The following is a 22,509-nucleotide window of genomic DNA, read 5'->3' as shown; positions in this document are numbered from 1 at the left end:
CATCTAAAGCACCTCGAAAATGCCTGACACTTGTGCAGCAGGGGTGAGCTGTATTGTAGCTTCTCTGTAAAAGCCTGCCGGTTCTTGCTGACATTCCCAGTGACCTGCAGTTACTTGTTAAGACTTTTAACCTTTGTAGAAATAATAAAAAAACCTGAAAGGGGACCTGACCCGCAGCTCAAGATTCCCACAGTGAAGCCAGATCTGGGTACAGACTGCAGCCAGCGTAATGCCTCTCACTGACATACAGGGTTTCCTTAAATGACATTTTAATGTTACGATTCAAAACTTAATACATTTATTTCAACCTAAACACAATGTCTGTTTGTGGTCAGAGGCCCCATGCATCAAATTAGTAATCTGGAAGTTTGCAAAATGCTGGGCTGGACAGTGACGACCAAGGTTCTGAGGGACTCAAAACTGTACTGTGCGTGAAACTGTTGCACAATTTAGAGCTGTTCAAACTATGAACAGACTTGGAGGCAATGATAACTGAACTGTAATATCTCAAAGGACGTCAAGTGTAAAAGAGGAGACGTATTTTATAAGGCCTTAAAAGACAGAACTGGAACTATTGGGTAACAGAATGAGGCAGCATTCCAGGTCACTATGAGAAAGAACTTTCTAGCAGTCAGCACTGCCTGGAAATAAAAGGGACCACTTTTTTTATCTGTCTGTCACTGAGGGCTGGATGCAGAGATTTTGCAACCCAGGCTTTTGTGAAAGGAGTTGAAGTTTGAGTTTGGGCCCAGTTCCCTGACAGTCACACTGGATGCAAGGTCTCTCCAGGGAGAAAGACTTTCCTGGACTACGCCTTCCACGCCTACGCTCCTGAGTCATGTTCTCTTAACCCTTGTGTGTGAGACTAGAGGCAGAGCCCTGGCTTTGACAACAGGAGACCTGAGTTCTTCTCTGTCACTTTCTGTGGGACCTTTGCTGTGACGGTCAACCCCTCAACTGACTCGTACAATCCCCATCATGCTGGCCTTGCAGGGGATGGTGGTGGCTGTAGTGGTCCTCTTGCTCATGATGTTGATGGCGGTATCGGTGGTCCTGTGGCTGCTGCTGGCATTAGGGATCTGCTGTCTCCCCCAGGCTGTCTTCTTTAGAAGGACAGAACATGTTCTTAACAGCCAACCCCCTTTTTCTTTCAGGCCGCTGTGCTCGCTGTGGGGAGAACGTCGTTGGGGAAGGTACAGGATGCACTGCCATGGATCAGGTCTTCCACGTGGACTGTTTCACCTGCATCATCTGTAACAACAAGCTCCGCGGGCAGCCCTTCTACGCGGTGGAGAAGAAAGCCTACTGCGAGCCCTGCTACATTGTAAGTTCAGACGTGGTCCCCGGGTACTGGACAAAGACAGCTTCTGTCACTCCAGATCAGATGTAGCCATCAGATCTTTACTTCTCATCAGATTTCAAAATGTGTGTGTGTGTAAATTTACACACCACCTTTTTCATCCATACATCCCCTGTTCATATGAAGTCAAAAGGTGCATCGGACGGGGCTACCCTTCAGTTAGTGGTCTGCCGAGGACACCATCACCCCCTGGCTTACAAGCATATATGTACAAGCTAGCACGTTTCCCCTTGAAGCATCAGAAGGCTTCCTGAGTAGCAGAGTCACCTCTAATCATTTAAGTCTAACTCTATATTTGAAGCCGTAGAGAAACATCGCAGGGCCTTGAGAATTGTGAGTGCTCTTTCAAACTCCTGGGTCCTTTGAATCACCTTCCCCCCACCGCACCCAGAATGTTTCTCACCTGTCATACCCAGCAGGGTTTCAATGATGCGTTTAGAGAAACTCTTTAGGATAGAGGACCTTAAAGGGAAAGAAATAGTCATGCTGACTGAGCTAATAGTTTTCTTTTTAAAATATACAACTATATTTTAATAACATACTGGGCGACTGAGAAATCCTCGCAGTCACATTATCTTAGCTGTTTGCCAGGCTACTTAAATGTACACACTCAGGTATCTTCTGACAGAGCAAGTTGATGAATGAACATAAACTTTTTAAATCTAAAGTAAATTTTCTTGCTATCCTGCATGACTTTAGCTCTCTGTTTAACACTTGTTAGTGGAAAAAAAGTAGTACTTTTTGCAAATCCACAAAAAAAGGGCATGATTTGGCCTTCAGTGTCCAGACATTTCAATATAAGAGAAGCCTCGGGTGCAAGCTATTGAGAGTCATACATAACTTTGAAAATCCCTAAGGTTGAAGTTTATTGCAGAAGTTTCTGGCTTCATTGGTATTTTCCATAATCTGACAGCTCTAACTCATTGCAGCTCTGGAATCTGTAGCACAGGTCTGAAATTTCTTCACGAGTAAGATCTGTAAGATCTGTAAGAATTAAATATTGTTTTGCATCTCTTAGGTTCAGTTTTATTTCATTTTTCTCCCCAAAGGCAACGTAGACGCATACAGCATCATTATAGTGCCACATTATGTTGGAGCTGGAGGAAAAACAAAAAGCTTAAGATCATTTGTCTAACTCCTCTCTTCAGAAGTGAGAATACAGAGATACAGAGAGGAAGAAAAGTGACTTCTTATGTTCTTTTATTAGTGTCAGAGTCAGGACTGTATTCAGTTGTTCAAACTCCTAGTCCCATATTCCTTGCAGACACAAGGCTTAGTTTTTCCAGAACACAGGCACAAACACGGTGATGACCCATTGATTTGGAAGCAACAGTTGCATATCAGGGGAAGTCTAGTGCACAAAAACTTACCTCTGTAGGAAATAAGACTATTTCAAATATCACTGTTTGAAATCTTTGTTGAAAGAGAAAATTACAAAATTCCCTGCCATTGTAAACAGACTGTGTGACTGCCATTCACAATGACCTAGGACCGCAGTGAAGTTATTTACGGCAGTGAGCTATGGCAGTGACGTGAGCAGAGCCTCTGGAAGCACCTCCGGCTGTTTGTCTGTACACTAGGTGACCGCAGCCGGCTGTGTTTTTTTGTAGTTCTTGTGTCTGTTTTTCACCCTTTTTTTGACCGCACTGTTGATTCTTGCTACTTGAATGAGACTCCTGTGGCTGCCCCCTTCAGTTTTCCTTTTATTTCTTATGAGCCAGGAATCACATGAATATTACTGGGAAACAATGTAACACTGTATGACGACCGTGAGTTTGAATTTGATTCCATCACTTAATACTTTGTCTCCTTGGGAAGGCGACATGATCTTTCTAAGCCTCAGTTTCCTCATACACATAGCGGTGACTGCAGGATTCTCCCCAAAGGCTCGCAAAGATGAAATGAGGCAGTCTTTGTAAGGCACACTTGGCTGGCTCAGGGAATGGTAATGGAATGAATGTTATTCTGAGATTAATTTTGATAAGATTTCTGGCCTATTTAGCATTTCTGAAAGTGAGGACCTTACATGTGCAGTGAGATGCATCGGGCTTTGGGAAATCGTTCCAATCTCTCAGACGTACCCCTCTCCCGTTGTTAAATGCTTTGCTTGCTCTGTGGGTTTCTGCTGTGCTGAGGTGAGGTCTCCATCTCCACTCCAGGCACAGCAGCTCAGCAGTTCTTGAGGGTGCATTTCCTTCTGCTTTAGTTGCCCGTTCCTGTACTGTGCTCATGACAGGGAGCACTATCTGGGTGATGTTTAATCACATCCTTGCAAGAAGTGAGTGAATTCAAGTAATGGAATTTCTTACCATCCTTTTTGACTTCACTCCCTCCTAAGAAACTTTAATCAAGATTTTTCTTTAATGAAATGTATCCGTGGTGACTCTAAATGTAATTTAATTCTTATCAGAATTCAGTTAAGCTTTACTCAAAGACCCCTGTTCGATACTGATTTCAGAGTTCAGCACAGCCCTCAAGCCCGCAGATGGATGTTTTAGCATTTTAATGTCTTCTGAACTTTCCTAAGTGCAGTGAGCTGCCACGCTAAAAATGTAAAGAGTTTCTCTTCAGGAGGTTGGGAAAGCTAGGAGAATAAAATGAGACAGCTTTGTTTTGAAGATAGAGTTTGTGTTAAGGAGGACCCTAGGGCTGTGTGACCTTAGACCAGGAAGCCCTGTGACCAGGAAGCACCTGTGATGTCATCCAGTCAAACTGCGTCGTGTTCCATTAGTAGAAGCAAGATGTCTGAGACGTCCTGTACAAAGCAGAGAAAACCTAGGCCCTGGGCCTCAGTCTGTGCTCTTTTTTTTCATTGATAGAATCAGCATATTGAAGTTAGTTAAGTTAGTTAACTATTTCTGTGTAAGGACCACACTGTTTGATGCTCTGAGTTCTGGAAGGAGACCGGTCTGATATAAATTTAATTTATTTTATTTTTGCTTAAATTGGTACTGAAGAACTTAAGATCATGTTTAAATTAAATATTTACATAATGTGGAGAGCAAATATACCAGCGGTGGCTTTATCTTTGATTCAGTGACTATTTGCATTTTCCTATGGTCTCCTGAATCCTTAATCCTTACATGTACATAGCTGTAATTAAACAAATTGGACTCAGTAAGGCATTGTAATTCTCTTTAATCACTTTATACATGCTTTCTTTTGAATTTTCCATTGATTGACCTCATATGAATATGTATATAGCTTTCCACTGTTACTGATTTCCATTTTTAGCTTTTTATCTGTTAGCTGTACCTTATGCTTACACACTACATTTTAAAGCCATTTGCCACTAGAAAGATATCAGATATTCTCCAGTCTTTCAGTATTGTAAATAACATGCCTATAAGTAACTGAGTAAAAGTTTTTATGTTATTTTACTTTGAATTACTTCCTTAGCATAAATTCTATGATTTATGCTACCAAGTTTACTTTATGGCAATTTGGAGACCTTTTACTAGATTTCTTTAAAAAGATTTTTCCAATTTACAGAACCACCAGCAATAATGAGACCAAATGTTAAGCTATACCTTATCCAGTGTTGAAGGGGTTTCTCTATGTTAATTTTGCACCAATTTAATAAGTGAATTATGCAATAGTTATTTTAAGTTTTATAATTAGCAAAATCAATGAGATGCTTTTCTGCTTTGGTGATGGATCTCTTAAAGGCTTAGTTTTGATTATTCTTATGAGTTTGTATAAGTGAACAGATTAAAATTAAGAGCACCAAGCTTCCTTGGGAAGAAAAGTGATGTAAATAGAATACATTGGTTTTAGTCCTTGCTCTCCTGGTGTGACGTTAGATAAGTCATTTAATTTATGAATACCAGTATCCTCGCTTATTAAAGGGAGGTGCTAACTTCCTCCCTGTCTTCAAAGGGAAGGAGTAAACAAGTGTGATATTTTGTGTATCATGAAGAAATCGTTTACTAATATAAGGGCTTAACCTGGTTAATAACATTATTATCATTGCTTTTTCCCTTAGCGTAATCTGATAGAATTTAGAAATCCTCTAAGTTTGGGGTAATTTCATAGCTGCAGTTGCTATGGAAATACTGAAATAAATAGATGTCATAGAAGGAATATGAGGACATACATGAGAAGAGGTTCATGTCTTGCTTAAGAAGATTTTTATGTTGGTGTGGGCAGCAACAGTGCCTCCCACTTCCATGTCCTTCTGCCCTTAATGAAACAGGTTTACTCATAAGTACAGATTTACCAAAGAATTGCTGTGTTCGTAACGTTGCCAGAGAGTCTGGGCCTAGAGACACAGTGCATCAGAAATTCTCAGCAAGTCTGTTTATGAAATGGCAGCCAAAGATCTTCCCCTAAACCAGGGCTCTTACTCAGAGTGGATCAAATCCAACTCCTAGCACTCCAGCAGTGGAAGTTGGTACAGACGTTTTTATTAGAGTTACAATCCAAGTGATTAAAAGACCTCAGGAAATAGGAGGCCAACTCCGCAGGAGACTAAACACTTTAAGGTTCCTGAATTTGATGCATTAGTGGCCAACACACTGACGGCCTTTTGCTCCTTATGTCACTAAATGGCTACAGTTAAAACATTCTAACTTTTCAACCTGCATTAAGAGGTTGGTTTTGTACCTCTGCAGGAAAGTTGTCCTTTTATATGCTCAACTCCTCCTAATAAAGTGTTTTAAAAGCAGTTACGGCCAGTGCTTTATGTGGGTATTAGGAAAGGACCTGAGAGTTTGGACTGAACTTGAAAAAATTCACATGAACTTCCCTTCTCCTCTCTTTTTTTACTACCCACCTCTGTTCTCTCATCTCCAAGGAGTGTTTGTCTGTCTGTGTCTCCCTCGCACTAGATCCTGCACACCATACACACACACACACACACACACACACACACACACGCATATGCACTTTCTTCTTAATGTTACGTTGTCATCCCGCAAGCACTCTCCCAGGAAGGAGAAAAAATGGTTCAAGAGAGAGGAAAATTTGTCAAGTATGCTCTTGAGAGATTTAACCGTGCTAACTGCTGTGAATAGCTCTCTCTTCCATTTGTGCAGCCCTGTATATTTTACAGTGTCCCTGGGCCTCTATTCCTGCACCCCACCATCCCTGTCAGAACCTTGTGAAGCAGACGAGGGGGAGGTTATTAGTCCCCTTTACAGCGGCTTTGATATTTTCAAAGTAAAAGACAGAATGAAGACTAGGGACAGCTCCTCTAACTTGAATTTTATGGCTGGAACCATACGACTGCCCCGCAACGAGTGTTAAGCCTCCTAAAACTGTGCAGCTACTGACAGCCCCCTGGGAGTATAGCCATTGATTCTTACGATTTTAATTGACAACCACATGAATCATACCTTCCAGTATTACAGAACCTGAAATACTGAACTTCTACCAAAGTAAAACCAAAGCCCCTGTCTTTTCTTAAGCATTTACATATAGCTCTCCCTGAAATGCCCCAAGTTTTAAGGCAAAAGCCCCTTTTTTATGGTTAAAAATAATCAGTAATAACTAACATTCATTTAGTGCTTTAACTTTTACAGAGCACTTTTCTTTTTCTCCTGTCACTCTCTAACGGTCTTAGAAAATAGGTACAATTATTATTTTCCTTCATTTCCACTATTAAGAAGTTGAGTTTTAGGGAAAAAAAATCAGCTTGCTCATTTCCAAAGAACGTGAGTGTCAGATTCAAGACTTGACCCTGGCCTTTGAGTCTCAAGTCCAACTCTTTCCACACATCCAACAAATCCCTGGAAATCTCATTTATTATTACTAGGTTTCCTTTTTTCTTATTTTTTTCTCTTACCATATTGAACTTAGAATACTTTTTCTTGTAGTAGTAATTCTTTAAAAAATAATAACAAGAAACTCAGTTTTTAAGTGTGATAGGCTTATTAGAGAAAAATTAGAAAATATTTTTAAAAGGTATGTAACTCTCCTATCTAAATATTATAACAGCTTACATTTTACCACATATTCTTTTTCTATTTCAATGTACCTATGTATGGATATGTGTTTATAGATACAAGCACATATTATGTAAATGTTTGCACACACACACTGAAATCATACCATCCATACTAATTAATAACTTGCTTTCATTACCTAACAGCATATCAAACTGCCTTCTACAGAAATAGTTTCTTTTAAATATTCCATGGACATTCAAAAAAGATGTATATCACTTACATACCCTTTCTGAAAAACTGACTCAAAGAAATATTCCAGCAAACCAATAAATTAATCAAAAAGTGTGTAGGAAGTCCGGAACAAATAAAATGGTGATAAGCCATGAATCAATAAAAGTAATAGTTAAGGATGTAGGGAAAGATGCAATGGCAAATTTAGACCAGAAAAAAATAATATTAATTACCTAGTAACTACAATATTAATAACAGACAAAGTACAATTCAGGACAAAACTATCAAATGAGCCAAAGAACATTATTTTATTGATAAATGTCACAGTTCCTGAATAGCCATGAGCCTTTTTTCATTAAATAGCCTTACATTGAAATATATGATACAAAAATATTGAGGAAATACAAGATGAAAATGGTAAAAACCATAGTTTTTATAAAACTTTAACACATTTCTTGCAGTCTCTGACAAAGAAATTATATAAGTTGAATAATATGGTTAATATGATTGATTTAATCCGTACAACCAAAGAGATTATATCTCTTTTCCAAATCTTCACGGAAGGTTTAGAAAAGCATCATATCATAGTCTAAAAGGAAAATGTAGACAGTTCCTACTTTGGCTGGCAGAGCTATACATAGCAGTACAGTATGACAAGAAGTCTATAAAAGGATAAACAAATAATCACACAAGGTAAACAATTGTTGGGAAGTAGTGATAGTGATAATGCTGCGTGACAAGGAGAATGACGTGCAGCCAGAGTTGAATTCCAAGTAAAGTTAGAATCATTCATTGTAACAAAAAAAGAGTGTAAACATATGGACCTAAAAAACTAGAAAAGGACAACAAAATTAACCCAAAGGTAGAAGGGATTAGTTAAAATAAAAGCACTTATTGATAAATTGAGAAATAGTAGAATTTTTAGGTCTAGGAGATGATGGTTCTTTGAAAAGCACAATAAAATAAACATCCAGTGAAGATAATCAAGGAAGAAAGGGAGAAACAAAAATTACAGAAAATTAGGAATGAAAAAGAAGCTTTTAGCATGGGTGTAGAAGACATTTTAAAATTATTGCAGTTAAAATTTTGTATAAAAGAGGCTATTTTCTGTGTAAATCTAAATACAGGGGAAGAAGAGTTAAATAACCTCATAAACCTGGATGAAATGCAGAGCTACTGCCTGAGAAAGAACCAAGAAATTTCACTAACAGGATTCTTCAGATCTTTGAAGAACAACTGATTTCTATGCTATTTCAACTTTCAGAGCCCAGAAAGAGAAGATAAACTTTTCAAATCATCTTGTAAAGCTAGCCTGATCCCGATTAATAATTCCTAACCTAGTTTGGCCCCCAGAGAACACTCTCTGCTAATCAACCTTTTGTAAATGCAGAAATTCTAAATGAAATGTTAGCAAATTGAGTGCCACGTAATGAAACATCCCAAGTTATTCCATGATTCCAATGTTAGGACAATGTCAGGAATATTGTAACATAATTCATTGTATTGATATATCAAATTAAAAAAAGAAAACAACCCTAGATAATCATCTCCATAGATGTCAAGGGGACATTTAACAATATTCATCACAACATTCTTGTTTAAGAGCAAAAACAACTGCAAAAACTCAACAAGCTCTAAGTAAAGTAGAAGAACAGGACAGATATGTTAAGTTTAAGGGAATAAAACAAACCAATGATAAGGCTTCTGCCTAGATTTTCCCAGGAAGGCACAAGATCCCTGCTATTAACATTATTCTTAACATTCTAGCCTTTGTAATGGAAATTTGGAAACAAAGGATATATACATATATATGCCTTTTTTGTTTTATATATGTTATGTTTCAATTATATAATATTTCTAACACATCTAAAGATATAAAACATAGTAAGATGGAATTCCATGTATCCACTATCTAACTTAAGGAATAAAATATTAGGAATTTAGTTGACATCCCTTAGGTTCTTGTCCATAATCACAGCCTCAAGACTCCTGTACAGAGGCAGCTACTATGCTAAATTTGTTTTTTATCATATCCCTGCATTTCTTTATAGTTTTACTACATATTTGTGTGCATATATACAGATATAGATAGATAGATAGATAGATAGATAGATAGATAGATAGATAGATAGATACAGTGTTGCTTATATATCGTGTGTTTGTTTTTTTTATTTTTATCAAAGTATAATTGATTTACAATGTTAGTTTCAGGTGAATAGCAAAGCGATTCAGTTATACATATACATACATATATATTTTTTCTTTTTAGATTCTTTTCCATGTATGTTATTACAAAATACTGAATATAGTTCCCTGTGCAATACAGTAGTTCCTTGTTGTTTATCTATTTTAAATATAGTAAATATCGTGTTTCTTAATTTTAAGTGAATTGCATTGTATCATCCCTACTTTTCTGAGACTTTTTCACTGAAAATTATAAGACTAGGATGTATAAATATTTATAGATCATATGATTATTCTCCAAGGAAAGTTAAAGTATCAGACCAACAAAAGTTTAGTAACCTAAGAAATTTAAAACTGTAAATTTAGGTTTAGAAAATGTAACAGGAAAAAAAATCCTTACACAGAAGCAAACAAAAAGATAAAATACCTAGGTAAACCTTTAAAAGCGTAAATGATCTAAGTGAAGAATGCTATAGAATTTTACAGGGATAATTAACTCATGAGCAGAATGATTTGGGGATTGAACATGCTTTGGAAAGCACCTCTCACTTTAACAGGCATTCATATCATCACCCTGTAATTACACAACAGCCAGGCTTTCAGTGGGAGAATAGTTACTGCACCGGCCTTTGCTAATGGTTTTTATTTAGCCCTTTTCCCCTAGTAGCTCCCAGCCCTTTGCTGATCTCGATTTCTGCCCCCTACATCCCTGTAAGCTCCAAGGCAGTCTTCGGCAAGGACAGCGAGGCTCACGCCTGGAAGTAGACGGCCCAGAAAACCAGAGACCTAGCCGAACAGAACCCTTTCCTCCTCCAATTCCTACCCCAAACTATATTCATTTCAATTGTCATAGAATTAGAATGCTTTTTAAGGGCCAGGGGAAACCTTAGAAATTCAATAACATCATTTTATAGCCGAGAAAACCTAAAGCCCGAGAAAACTGACTGATTTGCCTGAGGTTATATGGTTTATTAATGTCAGAGGCAGGAATAAAAACCAGGAGCCTTGATGATGCCTTCAAAGAACTGCTTTCTTTGGGACTGACATGAAGAGGTTTAACCATATGTGGCCACAGGCCCCAGAGAAACATCCCTAGAAAATGTTGGATTGCGTAAATTTTGGTTGGAGAGTTTAGAAATAGGACAGCCTTTGCTTCAGCCTAAACCAAGACGGAGAGTCTCAGATTTCCAGGTTAAATGCCTCTGAAACTTTATGCTAGAACCTTCCCGCTGCCCTAGTTTGTTTATTTTTAAATCAAGCATGAACTCACCACTCGGTGTTTGCCAGAGTTTGGATGAATGTCAGCATCAGGCCACTGTAATAATGGTTTAAGATTATTTAATCCTATTACTTATACACTTCATTAGGCTGAGTGAATTGTTGGCAGTGGTTCAGTAAACTTCCTACTTTAGAGATAAAAGGATGGAAAGAAAATAGGGAAGAAGTCTGTTCCTTGTTTTCTTTCATATTTATAACTCTTAAAGGGTAAAGGAATGATAAGTGCCCAGTTACAGCTTGGAGTCTGTATTAGTAGGGTCTTGTGAACTGCGCTGCACCCTCAAAAGAGAAAAGTGAAACATATTTTCAATTAGAAGAAAAAGGATTTGGCCAAGGAGTGTGTGTGTGTGTGTGTGTGTGTGTGTGTGTGTGTGTGTGTGTGTGTGTGTGACAGAGAGATTATACTTTCGAATTGGTCTTAAAAATAGACATGGAAATAAGTTCAAGAGTCCTGGGTAAGACATCCTATCTTTCGTTTAGGGGGCCTGGTGTGAGGCAGCAAATGATTTTGAAGAAAGAACGTGGAATTTAAAGGCAGACCTCGTTCACACCCAGCTTGACCAGCTACTATTCTTCATTCCCGTTACTTCTTTTAGCTTAAATTCCCTCACAAATAGAATGGAAGTGATATTTCTTACCTCAGTGGCTAAGTGAGGGTTCAAAGAGGCTGACAGAGCTGAGTAAAAAAGTAGGGGAGGTTTGACCACTAAATAACTGCCCAGATCAAGCCTCAGGGATGTAGATACAAAACGTGCAAAGGAGAAGTTTGCCTCACTTGAGTCACCGAAGGACAGTTATCAGTCAGCATTGCAGTCTCCAGAATGTTACCTGCACACGGCCGGTTTGAGAGCTCCAAGAGTCTGAGGGGCAGTGGCAAGTCATGAGATTCTGGAAGCCTGGTTTTCCCAAAATGTGTCATTTGGAATCATTACTCCATTATGGAAGTCCTCATTAAAAGTGAAACTCTGGACCACTCCCCAGAACTCCTGCACAAGGAGCCAAGAAATGAGCATCTTTTACAGGGCTCTTGGGAAGATCCTTCTGCACGCGTAGGCTTGAGATCCAGCCCAGCTCATGTAAGAAGTAGTCCCCAGACACTTCTCTTTACCCCATCTCTCCTCTAGTTCCTTTACGGCACTTGGCCAAATGGACACTTCTCCTGGACGTTGCTCTCTCAGGCTGGTCTGTCTGCACCCGGGCTACTGTCTGTCTTGTGCCTTTCTCAGTCTCCATCATTTGGAAATCTGTGTCACTCAACCTGAAAAAGCTTTCCTGGAACTTGTCCAAATAGATGTGGCCTTTCCTGAACATGCAAGGCTTTTGTTTCTCCCTCTCTCATAGGATTTAACCCTCTGCAACTGATATTACAGTCGTTTGAGACTTCAGCACGTTCCCTTCTTGATTTAAAACCCTTAGAGGGTGTGTGTATGGTGGGAGAGGTGTAGCACATTTTACTTTTTTTTTTTCTTTTCTTTAATTCTTGCCCCAGCAGGCGAGCCTCTAACTGTTTTGATACTTACAGGGAAGGGCAGGCTAGAGAAGGACAGGGCTCCCCCCCCAGATCCCAGTGGCTCCTGAGAAACTCTTTGACTCTTTGCCCTTTGCTATACCTTGGATTTGGGATTCTGTGTGTATACAAAGCAAAGAAGAGAACTTGGCTCGGGAAGCCTCTGAGCAGTCGTAGCTGAGATGTAAATGTGAAAGACTGAAAGGAAGGATGTGAGAGGGAAGCCAGCTGTCTGTCTTCCAGCTGTAGAATTATCTTAAGAGCCACTGCACTCAAGGTCAAACACACAGGCCCAACTTGCAGATGAAAATTGCCAGGGGGTTTGGGTGGAAGTTCTCTGATGTTCTTTGATGACTTTGAATGGGACGTGTTAATTCCCTCCCACAGCTAAGCCTACTGAAAAAAAAAAAAATCTGCTTCCTGGATCTCTCTTTTGCTCACCTCCCTGCAGAGTCAGGGGCTGCCAGGTGAGGTTGGCATCACCTTTACAGCAAGGCAAGCCCTCTTTTTGAGTACTTAATAGTGACTAGGCCCTGGTGTATCTGGTATAGCTGGCAGGTCTTCAAAACATACTTATTTTTTAACTTGAAGATTATTACATAATTCAGTCTCCTACATTTACAGTTTGAGACAACAGGATGCTGAAAGAGGGGGAAAGACTTGCTCAGGGTAGGTGATGCATCGATGATGTACTGAGCACTCCAGGAAATCTGAAACTCACAAACGCACATATGTGATGAGTTTTAAATTATCTTAATTTTGTTGGGTAATAAACATCTTCCACAGAAGGTGTTTTTGCTTTATGGACTCTTTAATAATGCTGAAAGATTTTTGAGGCCATTTATATCAATAAAACCACTGGAATACATTAGTTAAAATGAAACTGAACCTTCTAAGATGTATCTCCCCTAGAAAGTTAAAGTTTACATTTTCACTCTAGGCAAAAATTCTAAATAAATTATATTATAAAAGCATAACAAATACACAAATAGTTCTCCCACAAAATGAATAGCGTGGAATGTGCTGGAGCCTCAGAGGAAAAACTGGGGGAAGAGAGTAGAGACATTTGGGGGAAAAGGAGAAATTTAACAAGAGTGTCTTCGTAGAGGAAGGGGCCTGTACTAGTGTGTCATATGGTAAATCTTAGTTTCTCCTAATACCATATATTCATTCTTTTTCTACCAGACAGGCAAGTAAAAACTGTTACTATCCCTTTTTACAAATTAACAAAATCAAGGCTTAGAAAACCGAGAGCTTTGGAAAATGAGGGGTTAGCTTAGGATTAAAGCAAAACTTTCAGCTCGTGCTCTCTAAGTCTTGGCCCCTACCTTTCTCTTAAATAAATTCAAACTAACAGATGGCCTGTCATCAGATAGGACTTTTTTTAATCAGCAAGGCTTTTCTTTTCACAGCCCTCAGGTCTCAGTTTGGTTACCACTATTTTGAGAATCCTTCCCCACGTCCTTCCAGCTGAAGATAAGCACTTCCTCCTCTGTCTCCCCCGAGCTTTTCTCTATACCTTCGTTTTAATCATTCACCTTTATTTTAACCCATTGCTGTCTCTACCTTATATTGGCAGGCAGTCTCACCACATGTAGATAGACTGTCAACTTCTTAAGAAGCAAGCTCGTTTTTTCTAGTTTACTTTGAGTCCCTTTTCCCTGTTCTTGCCCAAACCTTACTCCACATCTCCCCAAGTAGTGCCCAGTGCAATACTTCTCACACTGAGGGGGATTGGATACTTACAAAAAAAAAAAAAAAAAAAAAGAATGCCTTAGTTTTCTCAGGTTGTCCGTAGACTGTATGGCTTAAAAAACAGAAATTTCTCACAGTTCCAGAGGCTAGAATTCAATGATCGAGGTGCCAGCATGGTGGGTTTCTGGTAAGCATTCTCTTCCTGGCTTCCAGAAGGTCATCTTCCCGCTGTGCCCTCCCCGACAGGCAGAGAGAAAGAGAGTGCCAGCTCTCTAGTTTCTGCCCTTTCAAGGGCACTAGTTCCATCCTGAGGACCCCACCCTTTTACCTCATCTAAACCTAATTGTCTCCCAAAGGCCTCATCTGCAAATACTGTCACATTGTAAGTTAGGGCTTCAACATATGAATTTTAAGGGGACACAATTCAGTCCATAGTAATGATTACACTTTTTGACCACAGGTCTATAAATGCGTTCTGGGTGCTGGTTGGTGGAGTGGCGATTAGAATATCCTGTGTTTCTAGATACAGAAGCGATATACTGAGACATTTAACAGGCGTTTATTGAGTTCCCTGCTGCCTTTACAGAATTCAAGTGGACCCTCAGTAGGTCCCTGTTAATGATTGAAAAATCATAGAGCTCTGATGCATTTGCCTTTAAGGTTACAATTTTACCCACTAGATCTTACCTCATTTTTCAGACCAGAGAAAAGAGAAAGACTTGGGTCTTTGGAAGGTTGTTGCACATTCCTATTAGATCATGAGGAAATTGGCACAAGTGGCAGGAAGCCAGACTGGCCCGCGTCTGGCCAGGCAGTGTCTGCAGGTCATTCCAGAAAAGCTGCCGGAATAACGATGTGTTCTCCCATAAAGTGCTTTCTTGTCAAAGTCTCTTTTGGAGTTAACTCCTCATGCACAGATCGATAAGCCTCACCAAATGGCCAATGCAATTAAGAGGTGGCAGGTTAAGCATTACTATTAAGTGCAAAGTAAAATACAATGAAGAAGGTTGTTTTTGTGAAATTGTGTTGTCAGATATTGCTCAGGAGTGTTTCTGAGTTTTTATAGAAGAGAGTCCAGGAGACAGAGGGGATAACTGTCTCCCATTGCCTTGGGAAAAGCGAGCATTTAAATAGAGATCTCTTGAATATCTTTAACTGCAGAGTAGACTATTGGCCAATTATGAGAGCCACCAAATGAGCACCATCTGTGTACAGAGGGCTGCGTTCAGTGCTCTGGGGGAGACAAGCAGCTTGCTCCCACGGAGCCTTCAGATGATCGAGAAGCACCAGACACTCACACGAGAGTGATGTAGGGCCCAGTCTGTCTGTGAGAGAGACCTGAGCAGTGATGAGAGCTCAGAAAGCATGGGGGTGGAGGGGACCAGCACCAAGAAGGCCCTCCCAGGTGATGCAGCGGTTGAGCTGGGCCTTGAAAGTAGAGTCGGATATGATAGGAGGAAAAGAATGGCCCCAAACAATTCCAATTTCTAAACATTTGTTTCCCATGTTAAACTCCTTTACAACTGCTGGGATAAAAGGAAAGGAACCAGACTGTTGGTAAATAAGGATTTGTTGAGCATTCGTTAAAATGTGGGAGCAGAGGAGGTAAAGAATATTTTTCTGGTTCATAGGTTTCTCTGCATATGTGACAAGAGAGTCTTGGACTCATTACCTTCCTCTGATGGCATCTTAATGGGATTCATTACAAAAGCCAAATTCCTTTCTCCCGAGACAAGAAACAGAAACCACGGGAGTAGCCATGTTGGTGCTGTCCTTCTTTCTCTGAAGAAGTGGATACTTAAAAGCTATGAAAAAGTGCTACTATACCTCCAGACAGTTTGTCTGTTTTGTCAGTAGGATTGGGTGGAAGTCAATGCTGACGCCCCTGAAGCTGGAAAGGACCTTGATGACTCTCTATCCCAAGCCCCAGTTTTTGCACATTAGTGAACTGAAGCCCAGTCAGAGTGCGGTTTTTCCAGGTAGAAGAGAGCCAAGCGAACTTCCTAAATCATTAGCAACCAGTTTATTGTCAGATATTTATGTTGCCTTCGTGTGGAAGAGAACAATTATGCTTTCAGGAAGGAATAACTTGACTCCCGATTCCCTGAGTTACCATTGGATGGTATTAGGCAACACCACTTAATAATCTAGCTGTGTTGCAGCTATGATAATTATATGTCTTCTAGCATTCACCACCTGTACCAATTGCTTAGCATAATAATACCTTATACTTACATGCATGTGCCCAAAGTACTTTTATAGCTGTTTTTCATTTGATGCTCACAACAGTCCCACAAGGCAGGTGCTATTCCTAGATTAAACATGAGAAAACTGAGCCTTAGAGAAGGCAGCCCATAGACGAGAAACGGAAACAGACGAGGAATCTAGTTTTCTTACCTCGGCATCTCAGTTGCCTGACTAGATGGTCTTCAGTCCTTTATCCTTCTAGTGAGTATTTACTGAGCGCCCTGTGTATTTCAAACATTGTAGTGGCCTTTGGGGTACAAGGTTAAAAAAGATACAAGCCCAAGTCCTTGGGGAGCTCACCGTTTGAAAGAGTAGCATGTTAAGTGCATACTGCATCTTTCAGGGAGGTGGGGACATGTAAGATTGGGGGAATAATTTCGTAGCTATTTATCTAAGCATGCCACAGTCCTGTCTCCCCAGCTAGACTGTGAGTGTCTTACCATGTCCTGTGTCCTGTTGCCTCTCCGAAGTCTCCTTGTATCGGCCTCGTACTCGGCTGGCGTTCACTCAGTATTTGTTGATGATGGTGATGACGATGTAGATGATTTTTCCCTCGGACGTTTGCAACACTGGAGGTTTTCTGCTGGCCTTTGGGTATATTAGCATTTAATTTACAGGTCTGAGTTAGCCTTTTAAAAATCATTTTTAAGGAAAATAAACAACTTTCTGAGCTAGCTTCTAAAAACTAACATACTCAATATAGCAGTGATACTGTTTTAACCAGTAGGTGCCCAACATTTGCAGTTTAGAGGGTTGTACTTGTATGACTGTTCTCTTCTGTCAGTGAATTGTAACCTTCATTAGCGGCCGTTAACACATCAAAACAGCCTTTAATCAGTCTTAAAGAATTCTAATTATTCCCAAGTATCTGATCATTACTGTTTCATTGATATTTTAAGTGGTATCAAACATTGCAACTGTTTTCCACAGGAAGAGGATGGAGTTCAGTGCTATTCAGTGGCAAAGAACACCCATATTTTCAAAATGATGGGGAAATTTTTCCTCCTAGCAAAGTTGTGATTAAATGTGTCAGTTGCACAAGCTTGGAATTCTTCTTCACAATTTCAACATTTTGTATTGCTTTAATATATTACAAGCAGAGTATTTCCCAGCTCATTTATATTTCCTGGTTTCTGAAATTTTACTGGAAAGCTTTGTGAACAAATACTAACTTCAAAGATACTAGAAATAAAGCGAAAATGAGGTTTTTCTCTCACATATCTAAACGAGTTTCCTTTAATCATTAAATTCCTGATATGTAATTAGTCCAATTCTGCTTTAGATAGGAGCTCATTATAAAGGTTCTAGGTGAGCAGTCTTTCTAGCAGAAGTGACCTTTTTGATCGTCTCCCAGCATTTCCTAAAAATACTTGTATACAGAGTGAATTGCAAGGTAAATGAGTAAATCAAACACCAAGACTCACACGCATGTGTACACAGAAACACAAGCACAAGCACCACAGCCAGCAACCCTACCACAAAACAGAACTCCACTTACTCTAAGGACAAGTAAAAATTTATGTCTACTACAAAATCGTTTTCTTGAAAAATAATTTAGAAATTTATAAACAGACACTATGGCACTCATTTGTCAACCAAATAACAATCTAAATGGGACTAGAAGAAGAGAAAGTGTAATTTAAATATTTTTGAGGGTGGTACTGGTTAAGAGCGTGTGTGTGCGCGTACGCGCGTGCACGCACACGTGTGTGGAGGGATGTGTTGAATTTGAGAGTAATTTATGGAAAGTGCTGCCAGCGTGGTATTTCAAATGCTCCACAATTTGAATTTAAACTGCTCAATGGAATCATTAAGATTATTATGCATGTTTTCCAAAGAATTTGAATTCAAACGACAACTTTAAAAGAAAAAAAAGATGCCCTTTAAAAACTGAGAAATGTTATTGCACTTACAGAAATTCATGCAGTTTGAAGTAATTTGCTACCCTCTCTTCTGAAAAAGTACCTGATGATAATGTTCTCAAGAGATGGGGATGTTGGAGAAAGTTCATATTGCAGACACATTACCTTGATGAGGAAAACTAGATTGTAAAGCAGGCTTTATGGACAATGAATTATTTCGTCTTGTACAATGGACAACAGAAAAATCAGGAAGGGTCGTGGATCAATGAAGGAGGGAGCCCAGAGATCTGAGGATGGCAGAAGCTCGCTTGAGTAGAACTTAGAAGCCCCTTTCAAACTCATCAAGTGTGCATTTGGTTCTCTTCTTTGGGTGGATCTCGGCACATAGAAGTCTACTTTCATTTTGTGCCAGTTAGCCAAATGAATGATTTATAAAAGAAACAAACAGAAGGGTGCTTACTCACTTTTGAAAAGAAGTCTTCTTGTAATGGATTTTGCAAAGTTGTTTTGCAATGGATTTACCATTATATTCTTTTAAATCAGCAGAGTTCCAATGATGGGAAATTTACTAGCTCTCGAGGCAGCTTTTCCTCTGTTGAACTCTCTAAAGGTTATAAAGTTACTTCTTATTTTGGATGGAAATCTGTTTCCTTACAACATCTACTCATCTCTCCGCAAAGAAGACAGCTAATACATCTCCCATTCAAAAGCCCACCGGGTATTTGAAGAAAGTTCTCAAGTCCATCTGAATATTCTCTTCAGGCTAAATTCGTCTGTCCTAATATCAAGGCCTCTTACCCTCCTGACCACTTTCTTCTAGATTCGTCCAGCATATCAGTATCTTTCTGTACTGTAGTACTTAGAATTCCTGTTGTCTTTAATAAAGAAATTGACCCATTGAGATATGTAGAACTTGATTAAAAGACAAATAGGTAACAACATCAAAACCAAGAAGATTCTAGGTTTTACATGTATTCAAGTTGAAGGAAAATCTTCCCAGTTCTGGTGGAGTAAAAGTAAGATTGCATGTTAGGTCTCGTTCTCATCAGTCTGTTTTAAGCAGAAGTAAAATGAGATTTATGATGTTTATCATTTTCTAACTTACATTAAAGTTTATGTTTCATCTCTCTGTCCAGGGGTAGCTTACTTATTTCTCTGCACCTTTAGCCGTCAGCACTGTCTTGGTATAGGTGATATCCGTAAATTGTCTGGTGTTAAAGAACAGTAACAGCAGTAACTACTTAGTGTTTTCCAGTTTATGAAACATTTCCAATCTCAATTTGAGCTTGATGTATAGGTTTTGTGTGTGTGTGTGTGTGTTGTTGTTGTTGTTGTTGTTGTTGTTGTTTAATTAGAGGAAATCAAGGCTCAGAAAGCTTAAGAGACTTGCCCAAGAACAGAGAGCTGGTCAGAGGATTTGAATGTAAGACATTGTGGCTCTAAACTTTGTCATTTAGCCCAGAGTATCTGTTAGTCGATTATCACTTCCTTAGGTTTTGCCTGAGTAGGATGTATTTATAAATGCTTTGAGTGAGGGAGAGCTTTGATTTCTGCCCCTTGTCAGAGGTGTTATGCAAATTCAGGGACTTTGGCAAATTTGAAGGCAGTCCTTTGGGTTTCTAGGCACTGCGTTAGAGCAGCATTTCTTTGGAGCACCGCGGTCTCTCTATCCTATCCAAAATGAATCTGCAGTAACGTGGGGACAGGTAGTCTATGAGGACCAGCACTGAGGCAGTAAATAGAGCCTCTTTAAGGGTTGCCAGCAACAGGCTCATCTTGTCTCTCAATCCAGAAGCACAAGTGAAGAAATGAGGCTTCGGTGAAGAGAGTGATGTTCCAAATAAATCAGCTGTGGGGTCAGGGGAAGAGCTCAAGCTCGGGGCTACGAGTCTCCAGCCAGTTTTTGCAGCCGCTGGGACACAGTCCTGTGGAAGCCCAGACTTGTGCTTAGTCTGGACGTTCAGTGAAAGTCCAGTGTGCCTACCTGTTTGCTCCTCCTTCTCACTGCCTCCCTGACCTCACCACCATCAGCCCACACCCATCCCCGCTCAGTGTTGCCCGGGCACCTTCTCATCACACCATCCTGCTTCTGAATCCATGGACTTACCAAGTTGGGGCCCACTGCTTCTTTCAGAATGCTCCTGACAATTTCTATATTTGATTCAGAGAACCAGTCATAAAGCCTTTTCCAGTAATCCCAGCAGTCCCAGTGCCAGTAACGGAGGAGACACTTCCAACTGTTAAGCAACGGTCACCCTTTCAAAGGAGATTGAGCAATTTCATTTTCAAGTTGTGTTTAAAGCATGAATCTGGAGGCTGAAAGGCCCTCCTGGACCCTGCCTGACGGGGCTGGAGAGCTTTCGGGTGAAAGGGCTGTGAGACTGGCCCTGTGTGTGCTCATTGGGTAGGACTCACCGGGAGAGGTAAACGGGGTTTCCACTTCCTTCATTATGCGAGATCACTATGATAATATGAAGGTTTTGTGAATATCAAATAGAACTTTTTAAGACAGTGGCTACTGCCTTTCATGAGACGTATTTTTGCCCTCAGCAATATGTACTGCATTAAAAGGAAGGCAGACACTTGAGAAATACCCAGAGACTGAACAGACCATGTGAAACAGAGCATGCCGTCACTGTGGGGAAAGGGGCAGGTCTAGATGACCACTCATCAGAGATGTGGTGGACAGGACTCTTGTCAAGGAAGGGGGAGTGGAGAAAATGTCCAATACCAGTCTCTTCAACATGGAAGTGGAACACGGGGAGAGACCTGTTTGTCCATAAACCCCCAGGCATACTTGCACCAATGGCCCACGTGGTATGTATCCTATCTTCTTGAAAGGTAGCAGAGTTATTCACATGCCCTGGATGGAAATAATATGACATTACCAGCCAATTCCTTTTGCAGTTAAGGGGCACTTAGCTTCACGTGCAACTGCAGATTCGCATCAGGAAGCGTCAAGATGAATCCTCCAAACTCCCTGTCTCGTGACATTCAAACCGTTCTTGTCACTCGGCTCAGTTTCCCTGCACCTGAGCTGAAGGCTGCAAGGCAATGCACAGAACTCAGCGTCACATCAAAGAGAGATCAGCCTGAACCCAGACTCTGCTACTCTGTACTTTGTGACAGAGGTCAAGGTTATTCGGTTTTCTAAAGCAAGGCTGATAGTACTTACTGTGTTGGACTCCTGGGAAGGTTAAATGAGTTTGTGTAAGTGCCAAGCACAGTGCCTTGCTCCTAGTAGCAGTTTCATAGGTGCTAGCTGTCATTTCTGAGATTCGCTCAGTAGACGTTTACAATACCACACCTCCTCTGGAAAATAGATTTTAAGTATACTGTTAAGAATTTCCGTCATAATGTCTTCCTTCCCTCGGTCCTTAGCTTTTCTCTCCTGTCCCTCTCTCCTGGCAGTACTGCAATCTGGATGAACCCAGCCACTTGTCTTTTGCTCACCGAAGCAGCTGAACATTGCTGGGGAAAAGCACACGGTCAGGCATGTTGATATCATGAGAAGTTGTGACTAAACTTGACCCTCCTCAGCGCCTACGTTCTTACCCACTGCTCTCAGCATTTTCTACTCGACCCCGATTTCTGACTGCCGCTCTGTCCCCAGTCCCTCCTCCCCAAGGGACGCATGCCTCATTCTCCACAGCGAGAATGAAAGCCACCACATGACGCTCCCTCAGCTGCTGCCATCAAGTCTGCGCTGTCCTCTCTGTTCCTTCTGCTGCAGGAGCGGAAGAGCCCATCAGATTATCAAATACCGGGTGATCCAAACGTGTGTTCTGATCCCGTTCCCGTCCCCTCAGGACCCCCACCCCACAGGTCATCTAGTCTTCATCCTGGATCCTCCGCCTGTCCTTCTTCCTGGACTCTTCTCATCCGTGTCCGGTTGCGTCCTGCATGGCGATCGTGTTCCCTCCAAGGACTGCACAGCTCTCTCTGGCTATTGCATTATCTCCTCCTCACAGCCAGACTCTAGGAAGCTTTTCATTACATATGTTGCCTCCTTTTCCTTTCCTCACAGAGCCCTTCCTCCTGCTTGGCTTTTCTCTGCAGCACTCCTACCTCAACTACCCTGGCCAAGGACATCTGTGACTTGTGGCTTCCATACTGCCAAAACCATCAGTCAGTATCATTGTTCATCTGACAGGACATCTCTGGGGGGATGGAAATTCATCTTTAAAAAGCTATCCTCCCAGCTTCCTTGACATCTCCAGCTTTCTGATTTTCTATTTATCTACTTCTCATATTTTT

The 22,509-nt window shown here is 40.5% G+C and overlaps 1 protein-coding gene across 16 annotated transcripts in view; it reads left to right on the top strand.

Moving 5' to 3' along the window:
* Window positions 1-22,509, top strand: part of LPP (LIM domain containing preferred translocation partner in lipoma) — a 629,538-nt gene that overhangs the window by 517,253 nt on the left and 89,776 nt on the right. For all 16 annotated transcript variants that reach the window (XM_074366117.1, XM_074366147.1, XM_074366073.1 and 13 more), the window contains one exon: window positions 1,155-1,324. In XM_074366117.1, coding sequence (XP_074222218.1) covers window positions 1,155-1,324 — 170 coding nt within the window. The remainder of the gene's footprint in view (window positions 1-1,154; window positions 1,325-22,509) is intronic.

This window comes from Camelus bactrianus, chromosome 1 (genome assembly GCF_048773025.1).
Source record: "Camelus bactrianus isolate YW-2024 breed Bactrian camel chromosome 1, ASM4877302v1, whole genome shotgun sequence".
NCBI classification, from domain to species: Eukaryota; Metazoa; Chordata; class Mammalia; order Artiodactyla; family Camelidae; genus Camelus; species Camelus bactrianus.
This window is presented reverse-complemented; position numbering and strand designations above follow the sequence as displayed.